Below are 26,075 nucleotides of genomic sequence, written 5' to 3' on the forward strand. Positions count from 1 at the left end.
TGGGTACACAGAACATGCTTAAGGTAGGCCCCATGCCCAGCAGTAGATGCCAAAACAAAACAAGGTGAACTCAGCAGCATTTTTGAAGGATGTTATCTCATAATGCTGTGATTTGGCTTTTAAAAAAATATTTCCAGGCTCTTGCTTTTCAATTTTGTTTTTTTTTTACAGGATTTCTCTATAGTTGTGTGTGTGTATGTGTGTGTGTGTGTGTGTGTGTGTGTGTGTGTGTGTGTGTGTGTCTGTACGTATGTATGTATGTATGTGTTTCTTTTGGTGTCTTGTTCATTTGTTTATTTAATTTTCTAATGAGAGAGATATAATGAATGTGGATTGGGTAAATGAAGAGGTAAGGAGGTTTTAGAGAGAGTTTCAGGGATAGAAATATGTAGTCAGGACACACTGAAAAAAATTATCTTCAATGGAAACAAAACATTTTGCAGTAGATGACAGCAATTACAGTGACCCACAACTATTCAACATGTGCTAAGAGACTCTGGAGTGCTCTGCTCTAAGTGGGATGTTTATATTAAGTCATCTCCTCACAAAGCTCAGTTATCATTGCAGGAGTTTAGGAAGATGGCAAGAGCCACAGGAACTGGACACCTACAGTGAAATTGTATGTTCTGGGCATGGTAGGGTTATTGCACACATGTGGTCAGACCGCCCAAGATCACATGTTCAACCTAAGCAAGATCATATTAGCCAAAATGCCAGCACAGAAGGCAGAAGGCTCTTGAAGCCCCACCCCATCTGAGGAACTACTGACAATTGATAACTGTCCCTGGAGAATATGTTTCTGGAGTCTGCACATCCTCTCCCAGATGGTGCTGCACACATGCCATAAAGGCAAGCAAGTAGACGCTGTAGGTTTAAAACAAAGCCCATGAATTGGACGGGAAGGAGGTAGAGTAACCTGTATCTTTTTATTGAGGAATTGACTCCATTGATGTTGAATCTATTAATGGCCAATGATTATAAATTTCCATTATGTTGATGTTGGTGGCAGTTGTGTGTGTGTGTGTGTGTGTGTGTGTGTGTGTGTTTATGTGTATGTGTGTGCACATGTGTGTATATGTCTAATACTCATTTTTTGGTTTTGCTGATGTGAAATTATTAATTTCTTGTATTTTCTTGGGTATAGTTAGTCCCCTTGGATTGGAATTTCCCTTCTAGTATTTTCTGTAGGGTTGAATTGGTAGATACACATTTTTTAAAATTGGTTTTTGTTTTTATTTATTTATTGAGAGAAAGGGGTTCTGTTTAAAAGTAATGATACTAGTTGAGGATACATATTTCCATTCATTAAAGGAAATTCAAGTTGATTTAAAATCTTCAGAGGTACAGAAATAGAAGGTTGGTAGACACTTGGAAAAGTACATGATGGCCCACAGGGAGCTTGCAACACACCCAACACCCTGTCCTGGAGGGATAGCCTGCAGCTCCTGGAATACAGATAGCATGGTACACTCTGGGATCTGTTTATTTCCTGGCCCTCATCAAGGTCAGGACCCTCCTGAAAAAGGCTGAGTTCCCAGAACAGCCTCACAAGAGCTCTGCCACTTGAGCCCACAAAGACAGAACAAAGTCGCTACAATAAGAACTCACTGCCTGCCTGCAAAGAGCCAAACACACAGGAGCTTTTTTTTCTCCTGAGCCCACTGGCCCTCAGATCCATAGGAGAGACAGGCTCCAGTCAGAGACAAGATCACCTATAATTAAAGATAACAAGATGGCAAGAAGAAAGCGAAAGAACTTAAGCAATGGAAGCCAAGACAGCCTGGCAACATCAGAACAGAGCTCTCCCAACACAGCAAGTAGTGGATTGCCAAACACACCAGGAAAGCAAGACTCAGACTTGAAATCATAATTCATGATGATGATGGAGATCTTTGATAAGCACATAAATAACTCCCATAAACAAGCACAGGAGAACCAGGAGAAATCACTCAAAGAACTACAGGAAAACACAAACAAACAGATGAAGGAATTGAAAATGGAAATAGAAACAATAAAGAGAACACAAAAAGAGACAACCCTGGAGATAGAAAACCTAAAAAAAAAAAATCAGGAGTAATAGATGGAAGCATCACCAACAGATCACAAGAGATGAAAGAGAAGATCTCAGTGCCAGAAGACAACACAGAAAACACTGGCACAACAGTCAGAAAAGATGCAAAAACCAAAAAGCTCATAACCAAAAACATCCAGGAGATCCAAAACACAATGAGAAGACCAAACCTAAGGATAATAGCTGCAGAAGAGAATAAAGACACCCAACTAAAAGGCCCAGTAAATATCTTCAACAAAATCATAGAAGAAAACTTCCTTGCCCTTAAGAACATGATGACCATGAACATACAGGAAGCCTACAGAATACCAAATAGATTGAACCAGAAAAGAAAGTCTTCCCAAAACATAATAGTAAAAACACTGAATATTCAAAAAAAGGGGAAAAATCCTAAAAGCTATAAAGGAAACAGAACAAGTAATATATAAAGGCAGAAAAATCAGAATTACACCAGACTTCTCAACAGAGACTATGAAAGCTAGAAGATCCTGGACAGACATCATACAGACCCAAGAGAACACAAATGCCAGCCCACGTTACTATATCCACCAAAACACTCAATCACCATAGGTGGAGAAACCAAGATATTCCAGGACAAAAGCAAATTTACACAATATTTGTCCAGTAATCCAACCCTACAAAGGATGATAGATGAAAAAATCCAACACAAGGAAGAAAACTACACCCAAGGAAAACCCAAAAAATAATCACACAAGGAAACCAAAAGGAAAAAAAAAGCATACAAACATAAGTCTACCTCTAATAACAAAAATAACAGGAAACAACAATCACTATTCCTTAATATCTCCTAAAAACAGTAAACTCAATTCCCCAATTAAAAAAACATAGACTATCAGACTGGATACATAAACAGAATCCAGCATTTTGCCACATACAGGAAACTCATCTCAGAGACAAAGACAGACACTACCTCAGAGTAAAAGGCTGGGAAAAAAACCTTCCAAACAAATAGTCCCATGAAACAAGCTGGAATAGCCATTCTAATACCAAATAAAGTAGATTTTCAACCAACAGTTATCAAAAAAGTTAAGGAAGGACACTTTTTATTCATCAAAGGAAAAATGAATCAAGATGAACTCTCAATTATGAACATCTATGCTCCAAATACAAGAGCACCCACATTTATAAAATAAATCCTACTGAAGTTCAACACATATATGACACTACACACAGTAATAGTGGGAGCCTTCAACACCCCACTCTCATCAATGGATAGATCATAAAGAAACTGAATGAGACACAGAGAAACTATCAGAGGTTAATAACCAAGTAGAATTAACATACATCTACAGGACATTTCATCCTAAAACTAAAGAATATACTTTCTTCTCAGCACGTCATGGTACCTTTTCCAAAACTGGCCAAATAGTCGAGCAAAAATTATGTCTCAACAGATACAGTAAGATCAAAATATTCCCATACATTCTATCAGATCACCATGGACTAAAGCTGGTCTTTAATAACAACAAAGACAACAAAAAGCCAACATACACATGGAAGCTGAACAATGCTCTGCTCAATGATAACATGGTCAAGAAAGAAATAAAAAAGAAATTAAGGATTTTTAGAATTTAATGAACATGACAGCTCAACATACCCAAACTTATGGGATGCAATGAATGCAGTACTGAGAGGAACACTCATAGCTCTGAGTGCCTCCACAAAGAACCTGGAGAGAGCATACACTAGCAGCTTGACAGCACAGCTGAAAGCCCTAGAACAAAAAGAAGCAGATACACCCAAGAGGAGTAGACAGCAGGAAATAATCAAACACAGAGCAGAAATCAACCAAGTAGAAACAAAAAGAACAATACAAAGAATCAACAAAACCAGGAGCTGGTTCTTTGAGAAAATCAACAAGATCAATAAACCCTTAGCCAGAGTAACTAGAGGGCACAGAGACAGTATCCAAATTAACAAAATCAGAAATGAAGGGGGAGACCTAACAACAGAAACTGAGAAAATTCAAGAAATTATCAGATCCTACTACAAAAGCCTATAGTCAGCAAAACTAAAAAAGAGTCTACCTCACACCAGTCAGTATGGCTAAAACCAAAAACTCAGATGACAGCAGATGCTAGAGAGAATGCAGAGAAAAAGGAACACTCCTCCGCTGTTGGTGGGGCTGTAAGCTGGTACAACCACTTCGGAAATCAGTCTGGCAGTTCCTCAGAAAATTGGACATAGTACTACCTAAAGAACCAGCTATTCCACTTCTGGGCATATACCCCAAAGATTCTATTAAGGTAACATTAATTTTCTAGCCTTCACTTTGACTGGAAGGAACACAAAATTATGATCTTTGATCCCAAGGAAGTTCATAATCAAAGGAAAAGAGCGCAGACAGGAAGCAGGAAAAATATGTTAAGGCTTTCTTTCTTTTGGGTGAATCCATGGGTTTTGTGGATCTACTAACAGGAGTATGAGTGAAGACTTAGCTACAGAAGCAAGAATGACTCAAAATTAGCTGGGTAGCAGAAAGTCCACATCAACAAGGGTGAACACTAGAACCCAGAACACAGCTCACCGGCAGCTCCATAGGTCCGGGCAGCTCCGCTCCACACGCAGGATGGTCAGAGTCCCCTCAGCAGCTGTTTACTTCTGAGTCAGGCTTTCTTTGATCTCCTTTTATTCTGTCGGCATCATTCTGCAGCTGGTGCTGTGAACCTTCAGGACTGATCTCAACAGACACAACCAGAACTTTACAACTCTCCCGTGTTTCTCAGTCCAATCAAGAATAACAACTATCAGAGAAGCTTTTAAAATGCTATAAAATGTCTCCAGGTAGAATACGATTATGATTTTATTAGTTTTATATAATGGGATGTTTTGGAGAAACTTATAGATTTTTTTGATATATCAGAGTTTAGTTCACAGTATAATGAGTACATAATGAAGTTTTTGTTTAAACAACTTTATTTTAAAAAATAGTAAATGCACAGATTTTTAAAGCATTTTTGTATAAAACTATATGATTATATTTTCATCAGCACTTAATTTTTTTAAAGGTTTGACAGTATGCATTGAAATCTTACTAGTTACAATGAGCATAAAGTACATGTAATACAAAATGTAACATGGAAATAGTCAAAGTTTTCTTGGTGTGTATAGATTAAACAATGATTTTTAAATACCAAGATCACCACAAGGCTACATTCTTAGCTCTTGAGTTATTAATGATTTAAGGTCTAGGTGTACCACACTCTGAGAGGGTGCTATACACTTATTCTTTTTTTCTAAGAAGAACTGAAGCTTCCACTTTTGGGCCTTTTTTTCTTTCTTTCTTTTTCTGAGCTTCATATGGTCTATGAGTTGTTTCTGGGGTGTTCAGAGCTTTCTGGTGCTAGTATCAAATTATCAGTGACTTCATAGTATGTCTGTTCTTTTGTGACTGGGTTACGTCACTCAGAGTGATATTCTCTAGATCCATCCATTTGCCTAGGAATTTTGTAAAGTCATTGTTTCTAATAGCTGAGTAGTGCTCCATTGTGTAAATGTACCACAATTTCTGTATCCATTCCTCTACTGAAGGACATCTGGGTTCTTTCCAGCTTCTGGCTATTATAAATAAGGCTGCTATGAACATGGTGGAGCATGTGTTCTTATTGTTTGTTGGAGCATCTTTGGGGTATATGCCAGCATCTGCTGTCATCTGAGTTTTTGATCTTAGCCATTTTGACTGGTGTGAGGTGGAATCTCAGGGTTGTTTAGCTTTGCATTTCCCTGATGACTAGGGATGTCGAGAATTTCCTTAGGTGCTTCTCAGCCATTTAATATGCCTCAGTTGAGAATTCTTTGTTTAGTCTGTACTCCATTTTTAAATGGGATTGTTTGATTCTCTGGAGTCTAACTTCTTGAGTTTATTGTATGTATTGGATGTTAGACCTCTATCAGATGTGGGATTTGTAAAGATCCTTTTCCAGTGTGTTGGCTGCTGTTTTATTTTTATGACAGTGTCCTTAGCCTTACGGAAACTTTGCAATCTCATTAAGTCCCATTTATTGATTCTTAATCTTAGAGCATAAGCCATTGGTGTTCTGTTCAGGAAATTTTCTATAGTAGAAATTTGAGTGGGTTGCTACTATATATTTGATAGACAAGTCTTGCAGATATTCCTAAAGACTCTTAGGATACTGTGGGAAACCCTGAGCTCTATATAGTGTAGAAGGAATGGCAGCCAGATCAGGCAGTGACTGACCTGCATATAACGTGCAGTTAGGAATGGAGAATGGTTGAAGGCTGTGTGTGTGTGTGTGTGTGTGTGTGTGTGTGTGTGTGTGTGTGTGTGTGTGTATGTCCCATACACAATTTCCCCTCCTTCTTCTCTAGTCCTTCAGCCTGTTCTCCATCCACTCCTCCTCTGTTTCTCTTCAGATATCTAACAGTGCTGCCATATCTAGTTGCAATAAGACTAGGTGCTTCCTCTCCAACTGAGGCTAGACGAGGTGATCCAATAGAGGGAAAGAGTCCCAAAAGACAGGCATCCATCAAAAACAGTCCTGCTCCCACTGTTTGGAGTCTCAGATGAAGATCAAGCTAAAAAACTGTAACATACATATAGTTTTAACCCCTAGTTAAATAAGTTCAATAGTGATATTAATCTCCCAAACACAACTTTAAAAAGCCACAACTACAGGCACCATGAGAGGAAGTAAGAATATATTTCACTCCAAGAGCACATGATCAAACGACAAAGTTAGGTTGGGAAGGAATTTGTGGAACTACATTTGCTCAGAGAGAAGATGAAATCACACAGTGGGGTATTAGTCACAGTAAAACTATAGCTTAATTAGTGGAAAAAGTAAAACTTCATCCTGTAATAATTTAAACATGGGTGTTGACAAAGAGTTTGCTATTGTTTAATATCATACATAGAAATATTGAAAATACACACAGGAATTTGAGCATAGGTAATCCCTGGCTTTTGTAATACAATTCAAACTTCTCTGTACCAGACAAATTTTAAAATATACATAAGTATGAAAGTACTTATTGAAACACACCAAATCACAAATACAGTCTTTTATCAATGCAGAAGCGCTTTAGCGTATCCTAGACAGGCATCTCACATGCTTTGAGAGAACAGGAAGTTTAGAGTTGCCCGAGTATCACTTCCTTTGCAGACAAGCTAGTTTTAGAAAGCTTCATTTTTCTTTCAAGTGTTCTTGGTGAGTCACATTTGCCTTCCTGTAAATGTGCTCAGTTGTTCTGGGTCGTGCCCATAGGAAAAGAGCAAGGTGAAGCTGTGGCTTTTTCCACAGGACACACGTTTTCACTCTGGTGCAAATGGGCACAGCTATCTTTAGAAGTTCTCTTTGCAGGTTCTAATGCTCCGTTAGAAACACCTGTTTCTTGGGAAAGACATTGAAAGATGGTTTCTCAGTTTCCCTCTCCTGTGATTCTAAATGTTTAGTCAATGTTCTACGGCATTGACAGAGTTGAGCCACTACTCTGTGTGATGGTGCAGACTATTCAGTAAATGTGAAGTTATGAGACAATGCCTTGTAATATCCAGGGATGGATGGGATTGACCTGTGCATTACCTGGAATCGGTCACATCTGCCGACGGTCATCTCTGCCTTCACCAATGAACAAGGATATTTTCAAGCAATGGCCTCTGCTTGAGGAATAGAATACTAGAAAACATTCATTTTCCTCCGTGTTTGGAGACTCATCAGTTGGAAGGAGATCTTTGTACATTCATATGCTTTCTAATGCATCCTTTCTACTACCTTTCATCCACATGCACCCGGCTCTCATAGGCACACTCATTTCTACCCAGGCCTTGAGCCAGTGTGACCATAGTCAAAACACACCTTGGTTAAGCTGTAGAACTAGAAATAATGTTTGACAACTGAGCAAAGCTCATATGAACTCAGAAAGACTGAATCAGCAATCGCAGGGTTCACACAGGTCTGGACCAGGTCCTCTGAATATATATCATAGGATTCAGTTAGTATTTCAGTTGGACTCCTAAATGTGTGTATGAATGGGTCTCTGATTCCTGTGCCTTCTCTTTGGGATTTCTTGTTTTTTTGTTGGCTTGTCTTGTCCAACTTTGATATGATGGTTTCTATTTTGTCTATGTTTCATTTTGTTATGTTTGTTGCCATCTCTTACAATCCTGTTGTTTTCTAGTGAGAGACGGGGCGGAAGTGGATCCGGATTGGATAGGAGAAGGTGGGAGGAGCTAGAAGAAGAGAGGGAGGGGAAACTGAATGCAGTTTATATTGCATAAGTAATGAATCTGTGTTTAATAAGGGGATGAAAGAAAAGAAATAATGTGTGAGGTGTACTAGAGGCCAGATTTATGTTCATATGATCAGTAAGTTCCAGCTACCATTCGGGAATGGAAGTGTTTCTCATGGGTCATTTTATTGTCTTGATTATCATACGTGGACATGAGTCAGATCCTAGAAGAGTGAAGGGGGAATGTGTAAAAAACTGAAAAGGAGTCGTAACTCCAGCAGTTGGATCCTGAGGCACATGAGCAGTGCACGGAGAGCGAGGTGGACTGTGCTGAATGCAGGGCGTTATTGGGCAGTCTTGAGTCTGAATGCAGGGCGTCATTGGGCAGTCTTGAGTCTGAATGCAGGGCGTCATTGGGCAGTCTTGAGTCTGAATGCAGGGCGTTATTGGGCAGTCTTGAGTCTGAATGCAGGGCGTCATTGGGCAGTCTTGCGTCTGAATGCAGGGCGTCATTGGGCAGTCTTGAGTCTGAATGCAGGGCGTCATTGGGCAGTCTTGCGTCTGAATGCAGGGCGTTATTGGGCAGTCTTGCGTGAGAGTCATCGTGACACTGAGGATGGACGGATATCGTGTTCCTGCAAGTCAGCCAATTCTCAGAAAGACCCTAAGGACTAGAAACCAGGATGTTTGCATATGGTAAGCCGAGTCAGCCCTTTTATTAATTCTCCCCCATTCCTGCTTTTGCTTCTGTGTCCCGAGTGTCTCTTTATAGTATCACGGCACTCACGACAGCAGAGAGCGCCTTTTATTTCTTTGTCCTGGGAAAACTGGGCATGTGCTGGAGACCCATAACCCACAGCATGTGTAACTATGAACTGAAAACGGGCAAGGATTCCCATTTGGACTTCACAATGTGAATGGCATCAAAAACTAGCAACAGTGAAACTTACCACGGACTGTGGGAAATAGTGATGTTTGGGTAGGTTCTTCAGTTGTGACTAGCAGGACAGTGTGGCTCAGGCCGATGATGATGTGACAGGCAAGTGTCAGGGTAGGGGACAGAGACTAAATGTACAATTTCCATACAACATTGCTATGAGTAAAACTGCCCTAAAATATCTACTTTCACAATTATAAGGAAAATTAACATTTAAGTAAGAAAAAAGGAATTTAAAATACTTTCTACACTAAACAATATAGTTTATTTCCTAATACTTGGCTGGTAGTTTGAAGAAGAATAAAGTGAAGCAGATGTACATGAAAATAAAGAACACGAAGAGTAAATACAGGTGAAGTAAATTTTATTTTCCTTGGGTTGATGGTTGGTTGTCAGTGAAGCGGGTGGCCTGTTTTTCTACGGGGGCACCAATACCTCCAGAGAGTCTACCATGCACCCCAAAGCAGTGCAGGACCTCTGTGGCTGGCGGATCCGGAGCCTTGCCTGCTGGAAGAGCAGCATTACCGCGGCCGATGAGAGCACCATCAGCTGGGGCCCGTCACCAACCTTCGGGGAACTGGGAAATGGGGACCGCAAGCCCAAGTCCTCTACTGCAGCTCAGGAGGTGAAGACTCTGGGTGGCATCTTCTCGGAACAGGTGGCCATGGGCTATTCACACTCCTTGATGAGAGCTCGGGATGAGAGCGAGGCTGAGTACACCCCACGCACCCTCTGAGCACTCCCTCGTGGAAGCTCTCCTTTCCACGTTCACTGGGACCAGAAGTCAGACAAAGAATTTAGGAAGCAAATGTTGACCAAGGGTGCATTGGGTTAGCCTCCCTGAGGTTCCGTTTCCAAGCAATTCAACGTTAACTACCTTCTCCTGTATGCTTTCCAAAGTGTTTTCCCTCCATGTTTGATTCAAACATTTGCTCACAGCCAGCCTGCCTTCCTACGAGACAGGCAGGAACTCTGAGCGATTTAGGGGTTTTTTAAGTTGTATTTCTTTTCTCCCCTCTGTTACGTGACCTTGTGCCACCCCCTTCCCCCGGTTCAGCCATAAAGTGATCCGAGTGGGCGCCACGTGGGAGAGGGATGGCCACTTTCCCAGACAAAAGCCCTTCCAGGAACCAGCAGCAGCTAGTTCCCTGGTGGTCGGTCTCCCCCCAGATGCCCGCCCCGCCTTGCTTGTGGGCCCACCCACCTGCCTCTGCCTCCTCCCTCAGAGCTAGTGCTGGCTTGCTGTCTATAAGGCCCATGTGGGCCTCTTGGTGGAAGCATTTGTAGAGCCAGCCATCTTCCCCCTGGTGGGGCTTTGGGGTCTGTGTTTAGCCGTTCGTATTTACTTTAGCTCTCAAGTCCAAGTGAGGATAGGGACCATGGGGTGGGCAGTTAGAGACCGGTCAGCCAGTAGTCAAATGTGTTCTCAGCCCTCGGTGACCCGCTGTTGCCGCCTGCCTGCTTTGCCTGTCTGTTCCTGCGGTCTCCTCTGCCTGGGATGGCCACCCTGTTCTGGGACTTGGCCGCTGCTCTCCTGGCCTCAGTGTTCTCTGGCCGCTTGAATGGCTTGGCTCTGGTACCAAATAGTTGGGATTCCTGATGAAATCCCCAGCCCACCCCCACCCCCGTGTCAGTGCAGATGCCGCGACTGTCACCAGGTTCCCACAAGTGCCCTCTGCCGTGCCCATCCTGGTATTGACTTTATGGCTGAGTTCCGAGGTGCTTTTCCTGGATCCTCCTCACTGGGCCCCAGTTTGGCAGCAGCTCAGGCTGGGGCCTTGGTTTCCAAAGGGTCTGGGTTGGTTTGACTGTGTGAGCTGAGTTGCAATGTATATTAAGCCTACAACTCTGGGGTGTATATGGAATATTATGGAATATATTTTAACTCATATTTTGTGCACCGTGGTGGATTTTTTTATTTCAAAAGCCCTGGGGCTGGAGAAATGGCTCAGCAATTCAGAATACTGACTGTTCTTCTAGAGGTCCTGAGTTCAATTCCCATAATTACATGGTGGCTCACAATCATCTGTAATGGGATCCGATGCCCTCTTCTGGTGTGTCTGAAGACAGTGAGATCTGTACTCACGTGCATAAAACAAAAGCTCTACACACTTCGGTACCAACAGCTAGACTCGGTCACTAATAGCAACAAGCCAACTGAAGACAAGGATGCAGAGAAAGGATATGGAGTCAACGCTTACTGGGTAGAGGAGCAAAGAAACCTAGTGACTGCATGCTCACTTTAGAATGAGGTTTAAATAGAGAGAGATGTGGGGCAAGAAGATCACATAACTAAGCAAGCCTAGTCAAAGTGTGGTCCCGCCATCACTGTCTCCGCTCTGGTTCTGCAATGTGAGCCCATATTGCTAATCTGTCAATACGGTCTTCTCAGGAGAACACTGTAGGTGTAAGTGTAGCATCTCCACTGTAGAAAATGTTCACGTGCTGATGGTAATCCTTCACGCCCACAGGCCTTACTGCTCCTGGGATCCAAGCTGATGGTGGGTTTAGAATAGGGGCTGTGTCTCCAGCCTGTGCGGAGTCGGCAGGTGTGAAGGGAAGGGAGTGGAATGAAGGCAGACATGTAAGGCTTCCGTCTGCTTTGACTGCTTTGTGAAGACAAAGTGGGAGGTCAGCTCAGTTCGGCTCTGGAGCATCTAAGTGTCTGTTCCAATGAGAAGCATTCAAGTGTCTCCTACAGTCTGTGAAAGGAAGAGGCTATGGGAGGCTTCAGTCTCAGCTTAGAAGGTTTTCTGATGGTAGTTCTCGGATTGGCCTCCACTGGAACTTATCCTCCTAGTCTCCCTTTCAATTTTCACTAGGTAAGCCTAGTGGCAGTGTGTGCACAGCAGGGCTGGTGACAGTGCACTCACAGCAGGGCTGGTGACAGTGCACTCACAGCAGGGCTGGTGACAGTGCACTCACAGCAGGGCTGGTGACAGTGCACTCACAGCAGGGCTGGTGACAGTGCACTCACAGCAGGGCTGGTTGACAGTGCACTCACAGCAGGGCTGGTGACAGTGCACTCACAGCAGGGCTGGTGACAGTGCACTCACAGCAGGGCTGGTGAACTCACAACAGGTCGGGTGACAGTACACTCACAGCAGGCCCAGTGACAGTGCACTCACAGCAGGCATAAAGGCATGTGCTTACAATCCCAGCATGTGAGTGCATGAGATGGGAAAACAGAAACAGCGAGACTGTATCTCCAGAAACGCAAAAGGATCAGTATTCTTGCAGTGACAAGTAATGGTAAACGGGTCAATGTGGCAAAAGGAAATAATGATACAAAATGCATGTGTTCAGTATCAGGACATCCAGACTCAAAACATTAGTAAATAGAAAATGAGAGTCTGCCAATCCTGAGGTTTGCCACAGAAAAATGAATTCAACAATTTAGAGCCAAATTTGGAGCATGCTTTATTAACTATTAAATACTGACCAACAAATGGACTTTGGTCAGGACTACTCCCTGGATTTCCCATGACACTTGTAGAGGCTTTTATGAACAAAACTCGCAGGCCACCATACTTTCTCATGAGACTTTGTTATTTTTCAAGAACTACAACTTCCAGAATTTCAGGAAGTTGCTTGGTCTTTGGGAGGCCGGGGTTGCAGGTTAATTTGGGGCATTACAAGTCTAATTCGATGCAGTAGTGCGGTGCTTTAGGGGACTTTCGCTCTCTTTGCACCAATAGATAAACATCAGGACAGGAAATGTGTTTAACTGCCTGCTAGAACAAGTAGATATAACAGATGTTTACAGACTTCACATGACGGTAGACTTTTTGTATCAAGAGAATAGAAGACGGTTTGGGGATATCATATGAGAAACCATGAAACAGGGCTCACCAAAAAAATTAGATTTCTTTCTTTTTTTATTTTGTACATATTCATATTTTTGCTGCCATGTATGTACATAGTATGTTCATATGTCATCTATGAGAGCTGGAAGAGGGTGTCAGGTTCCCTGGCACTGGCTGTTTCGCACTGTCATGTTGGTGCTGGCAGTAAAAACCAGGTCCTCTACAAGAGATGCAAGTACTCTTAACCTCTGATCTCAACACCCTTGACACAGTTCTTAATGAAACCATGTTAGGCATGTTTGTCACATGACAAAACTAAAATTAAGAACAGGAAAAGCTTCAGGAAATATACCAATCAATGAGAAATAAACAACAGACTTTTAACGACTAAGAACAAAAGAGTCTCAATCTCCTGAAACAAGTACCATTGAAGAAATTACCCAAACCCATGTTATACAACAAGAGCAATACACACACACACACAAACACACACACACACACACAAACACACACACACACACACACACACACACATACATACATACAAAGAGAGAGATGCACAAGTACACATATGCACACACACACACATACACATGCTACATACACTATATACATATACACACAACACACATATCCACATATACCACATATAAACACCGCACATGTACACTTACTACACACACCAGAAACAGCACATACACACTATGCAAAAGGCCAATAGACCTCAATAGATGCCCTGCAGGACAATCTGAGACCCAGAAGGAAAATGTCTTCAGGTGTGCCTTTCGTGAGAGGCATGCTAACAGGTAACTCTGAGTACCTGTAACCTCGGAAGCTCTAGAGAAGGCCTGACACTCGGAGGGGCTCTACTCGGCCCTTCAGGTATACCAAACTATAAATAAAGGTGCTCTCTTTTCCACAGAGAAGGAACCCAGAGAAGCTATGTGTCCAGGCACAGTCTCGTTGGTCACTGCTCTTCTGTTCCAGGAATTCCGAGTTTTTGCTTGTTGTTGCGCTGGCTACAGTTGAAGATAATACGGAAGTTCTGCCAAAAAATTAAAATTAGAACTGGCATGTAATCTACCAACCCCACACTGGATATGCACAGAAAAGAAATGACGTCTAGATTCTGAATAGAATTGTCCGTCCAGCATTTATTACTGCATTGTTCACAATACTCAAGAAGTGGAAATAACTCATTTCCTTCAACTGGATGCATTGTTTTCTAAAAATGTAGTAATGGAGTCCTGATGTCTCTTTTTTTTAATTTTTTTTTTTAAGGTTTGATACTCTGCATTAAGGTCTTACTAGTTACAATGAACAAAAAGTACATGTAAAACAGGAGGTAACCCGGAATCAGTCAACGTTTTCTTGGTGGGTAAGGATTGAGCATGACTATTTTTTTTGTTTTGTTTTGTTTTCTTTTTTTCTTGGACGTCATACAGTCTGTGAGTTGTTTCTGGGGGAGTGCGAGCCTCTGGGGTTAGCATCCCACTATCAGTGACTGCATATTATGTCTGTTCTTTTGTGACTGGGTTATCTCACTCAGAATGATATTCTCTAGATGCAGCCATTTTCTTAAGAATTTGGTCAAGTCATTGTTTCTGGTGGCTGAGTAGTACTCCATTGTGTAAATGTACCACAATTTTTGTATCCATTCATCTTCTGAAGGACATCTGGGTTCTTTCCAGCTTCTGGTTATTATAAATAGAGCTGCAATGAACATTGTAGTGCATGTATCTTTATTGTATGTTGGAGCGTCTCTGGGGTATATGCCCAGAAGTGGAATAGCTGGGTCTTCGGGTAGCACTATGTCCAATTTTCTGAGGAAGCGCCAGACTGACTTCCAGAGTGTCTCTTGACAGCACGAGCAGCCATGAGAGTGAGCACTGGCGTATTTATGTCAGTCCTAGACTCCCCAGTCCCTACTTTTAATCTGTGCTCTATCCCTTGCCTGGCTCAACCTCAGCTTTGTTAGTGAAACAGAATGCACCACAACACAACCCAGGTTACATTCAAAACAGCTCTGCCTCCTGAAACATGAGATAAAACATCTGCCCAGCGATATTGCAGTGATAGTTCTGAAAAGGTCTATAAATAAATCATATGTCATCCTCGGCTCTTAGTGAAAGCTGCGCCTCTTTCTGCTGATTGGATACAAATACCACATTGCTGAGGCACCCTGAAAGAGAGTCAATGCATACTCAAGGAATACTAACTTGTCTGTCACAAATCAGGTACTATCTTAGACATAAGTGGAGATATATGTATAGATATATCTAGAGAGAGATTATAGATATAGATAGATATATAGATATAGATAGATAGATAGATAGATAGATAGATAGATAGATGATAGATAGATAGATAGATAGATAGAGATAGATAGATAGATAGATATAGATAGATAGATAGAGAGAGAGAGATGATAGATAGATAGATAGGTATAGATAGATGATAGATAGATAGATAGATAGATGATAGAGATAGAGAGAGAGAGAGAGATAGGTAGATATATAGATATAGAGATATATAGAGAGATATACATACATGAACATGAGCCCAGAAAAGAAACAAATTTGAGGTGTTGTGAGCATGGTAATCTTTAAGTGGAAGTTGGACTTCAGTATGATAGGTGAAGGCCTGGTCAGGGTTGGGGTCAAAGTATGGGAGTGGGAGGAGCCTCCCACAGGCTGCAGAGTTCTGTGAGCTGATAAGAAGTTGTGTTCTGAGGAAACTGTGAATAACTCAAAATGGTCTGGCAGGGGATGGGGAACTGAAGACTGCAGGGCAGATCTTAGAGGACAGTTATCAAGATGATAATTTGCCACAATGGGGCTCAGAAGTCTCCAAGGCCATGTTTACCAATTAACTCACTCTCCACTACCTTCTACAGTCCTTTTCAATGTCCCCAGACATAAGTGTATTGAGGCCTTAGGATCAGGAAATGAGGTGATAGTACTCCAGCTAAACAGAGGGTCAGAAAAAGGCAAAGGAATTGGGGTTCCAAAAGCAGAGGCTTGGTGAGAAAGATGCTCTCGCCTTTTCAGCTTTAGCATCAGCAATCTCTGCTCTTGTTGAGGGGGTGGACCACATACTGTGCTTATTTCTGTAGCACAGTAACTCTGACTTGAGTTCCATCTTACCAAAGATGGCATCAGGAGCCAAGTGGAACACCTTTTCATCACCAGTAGATCCCACCAATGTCCTACTGGATGCCATCTCTCCTCGATGACAATAGAATTGCTGGAGATGAGTGACAGTTCTCTGTCCTTGAGCTCCAGGTAAGTGCAGAATGCATGGATGCTCAGTCTTGATGGTTAAAATCTAGGAAGTGAGAAATGGTCCACAAGGTGATTAGCATTCAGCTCCATTGCACTGGGTCCACGCATGTGTAGACAAGTTAATGTTCATCAAAGAAAGAAAAAGACATGTGTGTCACCCACAGAATACCTGGATCTCTATTCCCTGTTCACTCTCTCTCTGCTCTGTACAGAGCATCCTAAATCTTCCCTGTATCATTTTCCAGTTGCAAATGGTTTGCTTTAAATAAATTGTAAGGGTTGATATAAAATTGTTTTGAACTCCCTTTCAAAATTCCAACTCTACAATGCCAAAGCTCAAGTAAATTGAAAACATCAAAGCCAGGAGCTGGAGAGAGGAAAATTGTCAGAGTTGTTAGGAAACAACCAGAAGAGTCTATTGAAGAAAAGACACATTAGTTTCTCGAGAACTCTGTGTTCTCCCAGTTCCTCGATACCTTCCCTCCCATCCAGATCCACTCTCCACAACAAAACATAGAAAAGTAACGTTAGATACTTTGTATGTAAGATAAAACAAACTTAGTATGGAAGATACTTACATACTTGGTATGTAAGATACAACCAACAAGCAAACAAACAAATTCCATCACATTGAGTGGACAAGGCAAACCAAGGGAAGGAAAAGGCACAAGAATCAGAGACCCACTAATTCACTTGCTTAAGAGTCTCATAAAGACACTAAACTGAAAATATGGCACAATGTGTGTGCAGAGGGCCTGATGCGAGCCCATGCAGGCCCTCAGTCTCCGGGAGTTCATGAGAGCTCTGCTCGGTTGGTTTAGATGTCTTGTTCTCCTGGTATCCTCAATTCCTTCTGGTGGGGTGTCTTCATCAAACCCCTCTCCCCAAGGTTTAAGGAACTAAATGGAAGAGGAAAAGGGGGAAATATTGTAAGAGCTAGTGAGGATGGATGAAACAGTGTCTTCCTGACAGAACAGTACTGACACATGTGTAAATTCACAGAAACTGGCACACGCACAGAGCACGCATAGAGCACGCACAGAGCTCACACAGAGCACGCATAGAGCACGCACAGGACATGCATAAAGCATGCATAGAGCATGCACAGAGCACGCATAGAGCATACACAGAGCACGCATAGAGCATACACAGAGCACGCATAGAGCACGCATAGAGCACGCACAGAGCACGCACGGGGTCAAATCAGACTGGTGCCAGAACAGAAAAGGGGAACTGGACACTAGCTCCTGTCCCTGACTGTTGTGATATCTCCAACTGATAAGTGCTTGAAAAGGAAAAATTATTTTCTCAAATGAAGTTTTATTGGTCATATAGGTCACATTTAATCTAAACCCACGCCCAGCAGGAGACCCAACATAAAACAAACTACTTGATAAGCATTTTGGTAGATTTTTTTTCTCTTATTGCTTTGTTTGGCCAATTTTTATCTTACTGGATTGTGGCTTGTATATTATGCTTTCTGATGTGCTTTATGGGTTTTGGAGTGTGTGTGTGTGTGTGTGTGTGTGTGTGTCTGTCTGTCTGTCTGTCTGTCTGTCTGTCTGTCTGCCTATCTGCCTGACTGTCTGTATCTCTGTATGTCTGTGCATCTGTCTGTCTGTTTCATGTGCTTTTTCTTTTTCATAATGGCTTGTTTGTTTTGTCTCTTGGTTTTTCTAAAGAGAAAGAGACAGTAGATATGGGTGGTAGTGGTTGGGAGGGGAGGTGGGGCAAAGCTGGAAGGAGGTAGGGGATGGAAACCTGCGATATAAATATATTGTATGACAATTATTTTCAATAAAAATGAAAGAGAGAGAAAAGGAAGAGAATGAAGCAATGCATGGTCTAAGAAGGAAAATAGTTTGGAGAAAAAAAAAAAACAGGAAGCATCCTCATTTTCTCCAGAAAAAAAAAAAAACCATCAAATTGCATGTTTGACTTAAGTTTTGCTATATTCTGACAATATCATTAAGTTAGTGGGTGATATGAAGGGTAAAACACCACAAGAACACCTGGGAAGCTTGGGTATTTAGTGGAGACACCCAGTCTTCAGAGGGTTAAGTGCACAGTGAGCCATGAGCCCATACACGTACATACAGTGGATACAATGTATAGTATGCTGGGAAGACAGGATTAGGTACATACAGTGGATACAATGTATAGTATGCTGGGAAGACAGGATTAAAGAGGGCACTTGGAGAACTATTTTGGTCAGTCAGTAGGAATGTTTGCAGAGGCTGACTCTTCACTGGGGGCTGGCCGTGGGGTGAAGGGAAGAAGTTATAGAGAGGAAGGAAGGTGCTGTGCGGCTCGGCTCAAAGCTCACACCCATTCTTCTAGATGTGTTTCAGTTAATATCCCTGGGCACTAAAAGATAAGTCCACATGCCCAAAGAAATAGCTAAATAATCTGTAAATATCCTGTTTGTCGTTGGGAAGGACAATCTTCTGAGAGTTCATCCTCTTGCTAGCGTCATCCTACATAAATGTCACTGGAGTTGTACAGAGGGACATGAGGACAGGTGAGGGAAGGGCCCTTTCTACCATCTCCACATGAAGAAGATCACTTCTAGTTACAACCAGGAGTCTCTATATGTTCATTGTTGGTGAAATGGTTGTGTTTATTGTTCAAGGAATGCCTTCCACAGCATCTAAGCTTTATAGATGACATCCAAAATGACTGGGTATGGTGATACATGTAGCTAGTGAATTAGCCAACTTGTAACTATGTTAGCATTGGCAGGAAAGATGCCCTAGAGCGCAGAAGCATCACACCACCTTTGGACAATGTGAGTTGGGGCATGCTTGGTAGACTGGTGGTAGATGAGCAGAAAGAAGCACACAAGGGAAGGTCTGCTCAGCTGTGCTTTGACACACATCTCATGAGAGCCTTTGGTGTGTGTATCTTCTGTGTGCTTTGACACACATCTCATGAGAGCCTTTGGTGTGTGTATCTTCTGTGTGCTTTGACACACATCTCATGAGAGCCTTTGGTGTTTGCATCTTCTGTGTGCTTTGACACACATCTCATGAGAGCCTTTGGTGTGTGTATCTTCTGTGTGCTTTGACACACATCTCATGAGAGCCTCTGGTGTGTGCATCTTCTGGCTGTGCAGTAAGAATACATTCGTTGAGACCATATTTTCTTGCTAATATTTTAGTATCTATATCTGTTATAAACTCTTAGAAGAACTAAAAAATGAACATGATTGCTGATCAAGGAATTTTGGGTATAAAAACCATGCATAGACAGACAGGAACAAACAAACTGGAATACAGAAAATTGGTGATTTTGTTTTGAATATATAAAATCAAATGTGCAAGTTCCAAAATGCTGTGTGTAGAGACTCACAGTAATAATTAAATGTTTTAAAGGTAAGTCAGAGGCTGGGAGATGGTCCCATGGGTAAAATGTTTGTTACCAAGGATGAGGGTTTGACCTAGGGCCTGGTTAAAGTATAGTCCTACATAATATCTTCTCAATCATGGGGCTGAAGTTGCTATATGTTCACCACTGATATCAGGAAGCCAATCTGGTTCCTATCAGATGATGTACATTGATGCCCTTCACTGTAAATAATTGTGTGACAATCTCTCCGCCCTGTAGGCCCTGCTGTTCCTGGAATCCAAGCTGACTTCAGGCTTTTTAAAACAAGAACTCTTTGTGTCTTCAGACTGTGACACCTCTCGGAGTGAAGAGATAGACCAGAATGAAGGCAAACGTGCCAAGTTTCATAGAGCTCCGGGTTACTTTGTGGGCTCAAGTGACCTCAAAGTGCACGCTCTGATTGGGAGTATTGAGTTGTCCTCTGTTTTGTGAGAGTTACAGTCTATGGGCAGCTTCAACACCACCTTGGAAGGTGGCTTCATTCTGATGGGCTTCTCAGACTGGCCTCATCTGGAACATGCCTTTTTTATTTTCCTTCCAACGTTCTATTTTTTAACCATCTTTGGCAACTCCACCATCATCACAGTCTCACGAATGGATCGTAGACTACAAACACCTATGTACTTCTTCCTTACCAACCTCTCGTTCCTGGACCTCTGCTACACCACCAGCATTGTGCCTCAGCTTCTTGTCAATATTTCTGGAATTGACAAAACCATGAGCTATTCTGGGTGTATGACCCAGTTCTTCATAGTGCTCTTACTGGGTGGAACTGAGTGTGTGCTCCTTGTGGTGATGGCTTTCGACCGCTATGTCGCTGTGTGTCGGCCACTGCACTACACCAGCATTATGCACCCCCTTCTCTGCCACTCATTGGCCATCTCCTCCTGGGTCGGAGGCCTCGTGAACTCTCTGACTCAGACAAGCCTCATCATGACCATACCTCTCTGTGGCGATCATCTGAACCACTTTTTCTGTGAGATGCTCGTTCTCCTGAAGCTGGCTTGTGAGGACACAGGGGGAACAGAGGCCAACTTGTTTGTGGCAGGAGCTATAATTTTGGTCTGTCCTGTAGCACTAATTCTAGGCACCTATGCACACATTGCCCATGCAGTTCTGAAGATCAGCTCAAGAGCTGGGCGCAGAAAGGCTCTGGGGACGTGTGGCTCCCACCTTATGGTGGTTTCCCTTTTTTATGGCTCAGCCATGTACACGTATCTCCAACCTGTCCATGTGTATTCTGGGAGTGAAGGAAAGTTTGCTGCCCTCTTTTATACTATAATTACTCCAATGCTGAACCCTCTGATTTATACCCTAAGAAACAAGGATGTGAAGGGGGCTCTGTGTAAAGTACTAAGGAGAGATACAAACACAAGGTAGGAAGAAAATAAAAGTTTATACAAACATTGTCTAATAGCTTTCATATGACAAAACTCACCTTGCCTATAAAGCACTGTTAGTCTCCAGAAGATATTCTTTAGTAGGCATCATGATAGTACTCCTTATCTGAAAATTAGAACTGGTGGTCTAAGACACTTTCCAGTCCAGTGACAAAAACCTCGTGCAGCATGAATTAAGAGTTAAGTTGTGTCATATTTCTCAGATGAATGAGTTTGGTCAGGAAGTAGAGATTCACGTATGGCAAATGGACACGGACTCTCAGTATAAGTGGGATTGAGAGGATGTAGGAGCTTGGTCTGGTGCTGCTTGTATTCAAATGCTAATTCTGTATCCCAAGAAAAGCAGATCTTCATGTATACCAGCTTTTGTTGTACACATTGCCTCCAAGTTATCCATGACTGGTTAATAAAGATGCCTACAGCCTGGGCTTGGGGTCTCAGGCAGAGATCATAGGAGGAAGAAGAGGACGTTGCGTTGCAGTAGGTAGATTTTGAGCGCATGGCCTGTTGGATAGGAGCAGCCCAGGTGGAACATGACAAGTGGTACCTCAGGATTACTGACGGGGAAGGAGACATAATAGGATAGAGGGTTGATGTCTGCCCAGTTCTAGTGCTTATTATAAATCTGAAGGGTTTTTGTGTCTTTTGTTTGGAAACTATGTGGTCATAATGGGGTTTTAAAAAAACCCAAAATAATATTTACTTCAAGAAGACAAGCCTAAAAGCTTTCCAATAAAATAAAACAAAATTAAAATTAAAAAATTTAAAAAAGAAGACAAGCCTAAACTCAGAATAAAAACACCAACCGCAAGTCAATATTCAGCATGTGGTACCAAGTAGAAAGCATTGTTTCAGTGGCAGAGGCCAAGAGCTCATACATCTCTGCTAAGCCGTTCTGATTCCGACCATGTTGTCTCACATCTTTAAGTTCATTCCCAATACAGTGATTGTGAGACTATGGTGGGTGTGTCAGTTAACACAACAGGAACAGAAATTCTTCACAGAGCACATCAAATTTCAGACATGGTCTATTTTAACAATCTGGAGAAAAGAGGAAATCATGGGGGGCATCCCTGGTTAAAGGATGAAATTAACATGTTACCTGCAGTAAGATTCACATTTGGATCACTTCATAGGAGATTTAATTTTTGATAGCATTTTTAGGCCGCACATTGTTCTAGGAACTCTACCTGTAAACCAAGGCAAGGTTAGTCAATTGGTTGACTTGGTTTTACTCACAGAGACTAGAGAATTGTGCTTTTTGACAAGTATGGATGCTGTGTGATGGGTCCAAAAATGTTGATAAACATGGGCTGGAGGTGAGAACAGAATATAAAGTGAATAAATAAATAAATGATAAGACAGAGTCCCCCAGAGAGATAGACATTGGGACCTTAAAGATGGAAGGAAGAGCCAAAGCTACATATTTATTTATCTAACTATTTGTTTATCTTGCTGTTTGTTTATTTGCTTGTTTCACTTATTCACTTTACATCCTGCTCACTGGGTCCCTCCTGGTTACTTCCTCCCACAATCCTTTCTTCATCACCTCTCCCCTTCTTCTCTGAGTGGGTGGGGGCCCCCTTGTGTATCACCCCAACTGGCACTTCAAGTCTCTGTGAGACTAGGTGCTTCCTCCCTCACTGAGGCCAGACAAGGCAGCCCAGCTCGAAGAACTTCTCCCATCTACAGGCAACAGCTTTTGGGATGACCTCCATTACAGAGGATATTTCCAAGCTCTCTGCCTAGGCATGTGGAAATCAAACAGGATCAAATGTGAACCCCTGAGTACAGCCATTTGAAGAAAATATTATTTGAAGTGAGGTTGGTAGTAAACTTTTCATAGTTAAAAGGTAACAGCTAAGACTGTATTAAATTGATTTTGTTATGATACAGACATCAATATAACTACTATATAAACTAAGGCACTTTAATTGCAAATCTAATAAATATTTAATGTAATTTTGAAAAAAAGAAAAGATGAAAGGAAGACAGAAAGACCATAGGTGAGAAAATGAGACAGTCTTTCCTGAATGATGTTTGTCTTCAAGGAGAAACACTAGATGGCAAAAACTCCCTAGAAGAAAATTGTTTTCTGGTTTTATCTAACAATGTCCCTTGCTGTAAGTTTCTCCTACTTTAATCTTGCATTTTGTTCAAATCAACACAAGTAGGCACTGTTGACCTGTGCTGAGGTTTGGGTAGTCTACATCAAAAGCATTGGTAATAAACTTAAATAAACAAGTAAAATGCCTCTATTATGACAACTACAAACTATAATTCTGGTTAGACTTTAGCTCAGGAAACAGCCCCCAAAGAAAAGCAGTTCTGTGAAGCTCCTGCTTCTTTACTTATTAAAAGGTTCTTGTAACTTATCTCTTTATTTGTAGAGGAAAAATGGATGCAACTTAAAATCATTATGTAAAGCAAAACAAGCCAGATTCAGAAAGACAAATTCAATATTTTACCTCATATATAGAGAATCCAGATTTTAAATTGTGTGTGTGTGTGTGTGTGTGTGTGTGTGTGTGTGTGTGTGTGTGTACTTCATAAAGCTAGAAATGGCATTATAAGAAAGGAAGGACATATATTAATTGTAATGGTTAGTTTTCCTGTCAATTTGATGCAAACTAGAGTCAGCTACAAAGAGAAGATCTCGTTTGAGAAAATACCTTGATTATATTGCCAAGGCAAGCCTAGGGACATGGTTTCAAACCAAATGATTGACATGGGGGGTCAGGTTAACTGTAGGTGGTGCCACCCCTGGAAGCAAGCCAGTAAGAAGCATTTCTTCATGGCCTTAGCTTCAGTTCCTGCCTCAAGTTCCTGCCTTAAATTCTGTGAATGATAGACTGTAAGCTATAAAATCAAATAAACCCTTTCTTCCTCAAGGTGATTTTGGTCATGGCTATAAATTACAGAAATAGAAAGCAAACTAGGAAAGTAATAGAGAAAGTAAAGGGATGGGTGCAATCAGGAAACAGAAGGTAGGGCTAGAGAAAGTGAACTAACTAAGGGTGAGTGAGGATTGAAATGACAATGGAGAGGAATAAAAACTATAAAGTAAATGTGTGTGGAGATCTAGTGATAAAGCCTATTACTTTGTATTCTAGTTTTAAAAGTTAATAAATGAAAATAAAATTCAAAGGCAAAAGAAAGGAATAGAGGGAGGGGAAGAAGGAAGGGGAAAAGAAGGGGAAGGGAAAAAGAAAGGGGTAGGGAGGAAGGGAGGAAGGAAATGAATGCATCCTAACTCATATAAAGGAAATAAATATCAGTTGAATTAATGGAATAATTATCTGGGCGTCATATGAAGACTCCACAAAAGGAAGACAGCTGTAGTTTGCTGAACAAGTCAGGCTTCATGTATAACATGGAGTTTGGTCTGTCTGGCAAAGGGCTGGTAGGAGTCACTGTGGAGAAGCAGAAGGACTCTTGGGTTGTAAGTAAGAAGTTCTTCCATGAGCAAGTAAGAAGTTGTACTGAGACTACACACTAGGTCACACAGGTTTAACAGAGCTTGGGGAATAGACAGGACTGAGGGTTGTAAGGTAGATCTTGGAGCCAGTCAAGTTCACCGTAATTGCCACAGTGGGGCCCTGGGTCTCCAAGGTCATGCTTTGTAAGCTGCTCATTCTCCACCGTTTTTTATGGGGCTATGGATATAACTCAGTGGTAGAGTGCTTACTTTAACATGCAGGAGACTCTGGGCTCAAAGCCCAGGAAGGCAGGTGAGTTCCCTCAGGACAGAGTTGTTGTGTTCAGCTTTAGTTTCAGGAGGGGGGTTGATAACACACCAGCTGCTTCTTGAATTCAAAGGGTCAAGGTGAAAGGGGACGATCTCACCTCCCGGGTTTGGAGCCTCAATATGTCCACTAAATATGCTGTCATGACTTTTAAGAGATAGGAACGCCAACCTGAGCCCTTCCCACTCACTGCAAAACCAAGAGGGAAGTGTCTTTCAGGAACCACAGATTGCTACCAGTCTCTAACAGATCTCTCCTCTCCTTTGAAGCCAGTAAAACAGAGAGATAAAGGCAGGAAGTTTGTCCTTGAATTTCAGGTAAGTAGGGGATTGGATGAGATATTCAGATTCACACTTTGAAGAGAAATATTCCATTAAGCAGTCAGCACTAGGTTCCACTGTGTTGGGCCATTAGGCTGGGAGCAAAGAATATTAAACCAATATAAAAATATTTTATTCTTCATGATCACTTATATTCTCTGTCATCTAAGCATACTGCTCTGTTACACATCGAATCTAAAAGGTTCTTGCCTGGATCTCTTTCTCAGCAACTGCATAAAATTAGTGAACTACGTTTTAAAACATGAAAGGTAAGGCTCTTAAATACATAGTAAGTTGCAGGCATCACTGAGGATCAAAGAATAAAAGCGTAGTCAGAGTTGTGGGAACAACTCACATATTTCTCGGAGGAGTACACACAGAAGGTACCTATCAGAGATGGAGACTGTGTTCTGTGTGCAGTTCATGAAAAAATTATTCTTTGAAGCTCAACTAAACTGACTAAGAACAATTAATGGTTTGGGATATATACTGAATATTTAGGGTAGGTTGCTGTTAGAGATTTGATTAAAGAGCCTTGTGGATTTCCTGGAAAGCTTGTGGAACAGAGCTGCAATCGTGTTCTGATCAGGGTATATGTGGAACTGTGCAAAGGCCTGAGGTAAAGGATTGGCAGAACTCTGCCTTGGTGCCTCGGTAGTTTTGATAGTGACATCAATGCCCCAACAGCACAGGACATGTAAAGCCTAATGAAATATAGGGGAAGATTTAATTTGAACAGTACATACTCAAAGGTGGTGATTAGGGATGGGTTGGTAGACCTTTTTCTTTGTTAAGAAATAAACTGAAACTGTATGGTTTGAATGTGATTCCATTATAACCTGGCAAGATCATCAAAACAATGGACTGGCAAGAAGTATTTGAAGCTATATAGTGTCAGAAATAAATAACCAAAA

At 41.8% G+C, this 26,075-nt stretch overlaps 1 protein-coding gene across 1 annotated transcript; it reads left to right on the forward strand.

Moving 5' to 3' along the window:
• Nucleotides 1–20,139: 20,139 nt before the first annotated feature.
• Nucleotides 20,140–21,075, forward strand: LOC308426272 (olfactory receptor 2Y1B-like; the record flags this gene model as incomplete). Its single annotated transcript, XM_080924013.1, has 1 exon — nt 20,140–21,075. The coding sequence occupies one exon, from the start codon at nt 20,140–20,142 to the stop codon at nt 21,073–21,075; it is 936 nt and encodes a 311-aa protein (XP_080780139.1).
• Nucleotides 21,076–26,075: the final 5,000 nt, after the last annotated feature.

Source organism: Micromys minutus, assembly GCF_963924665.1.
Source record: "Micromys minutus genome assembly, chromosome: 10".
NCBI classification, from domain to species: Eukaryota; Metazoa; Chordata; class Mammalia; order Rodentia; family Muridae; genus Micromys; species Micromys minutus.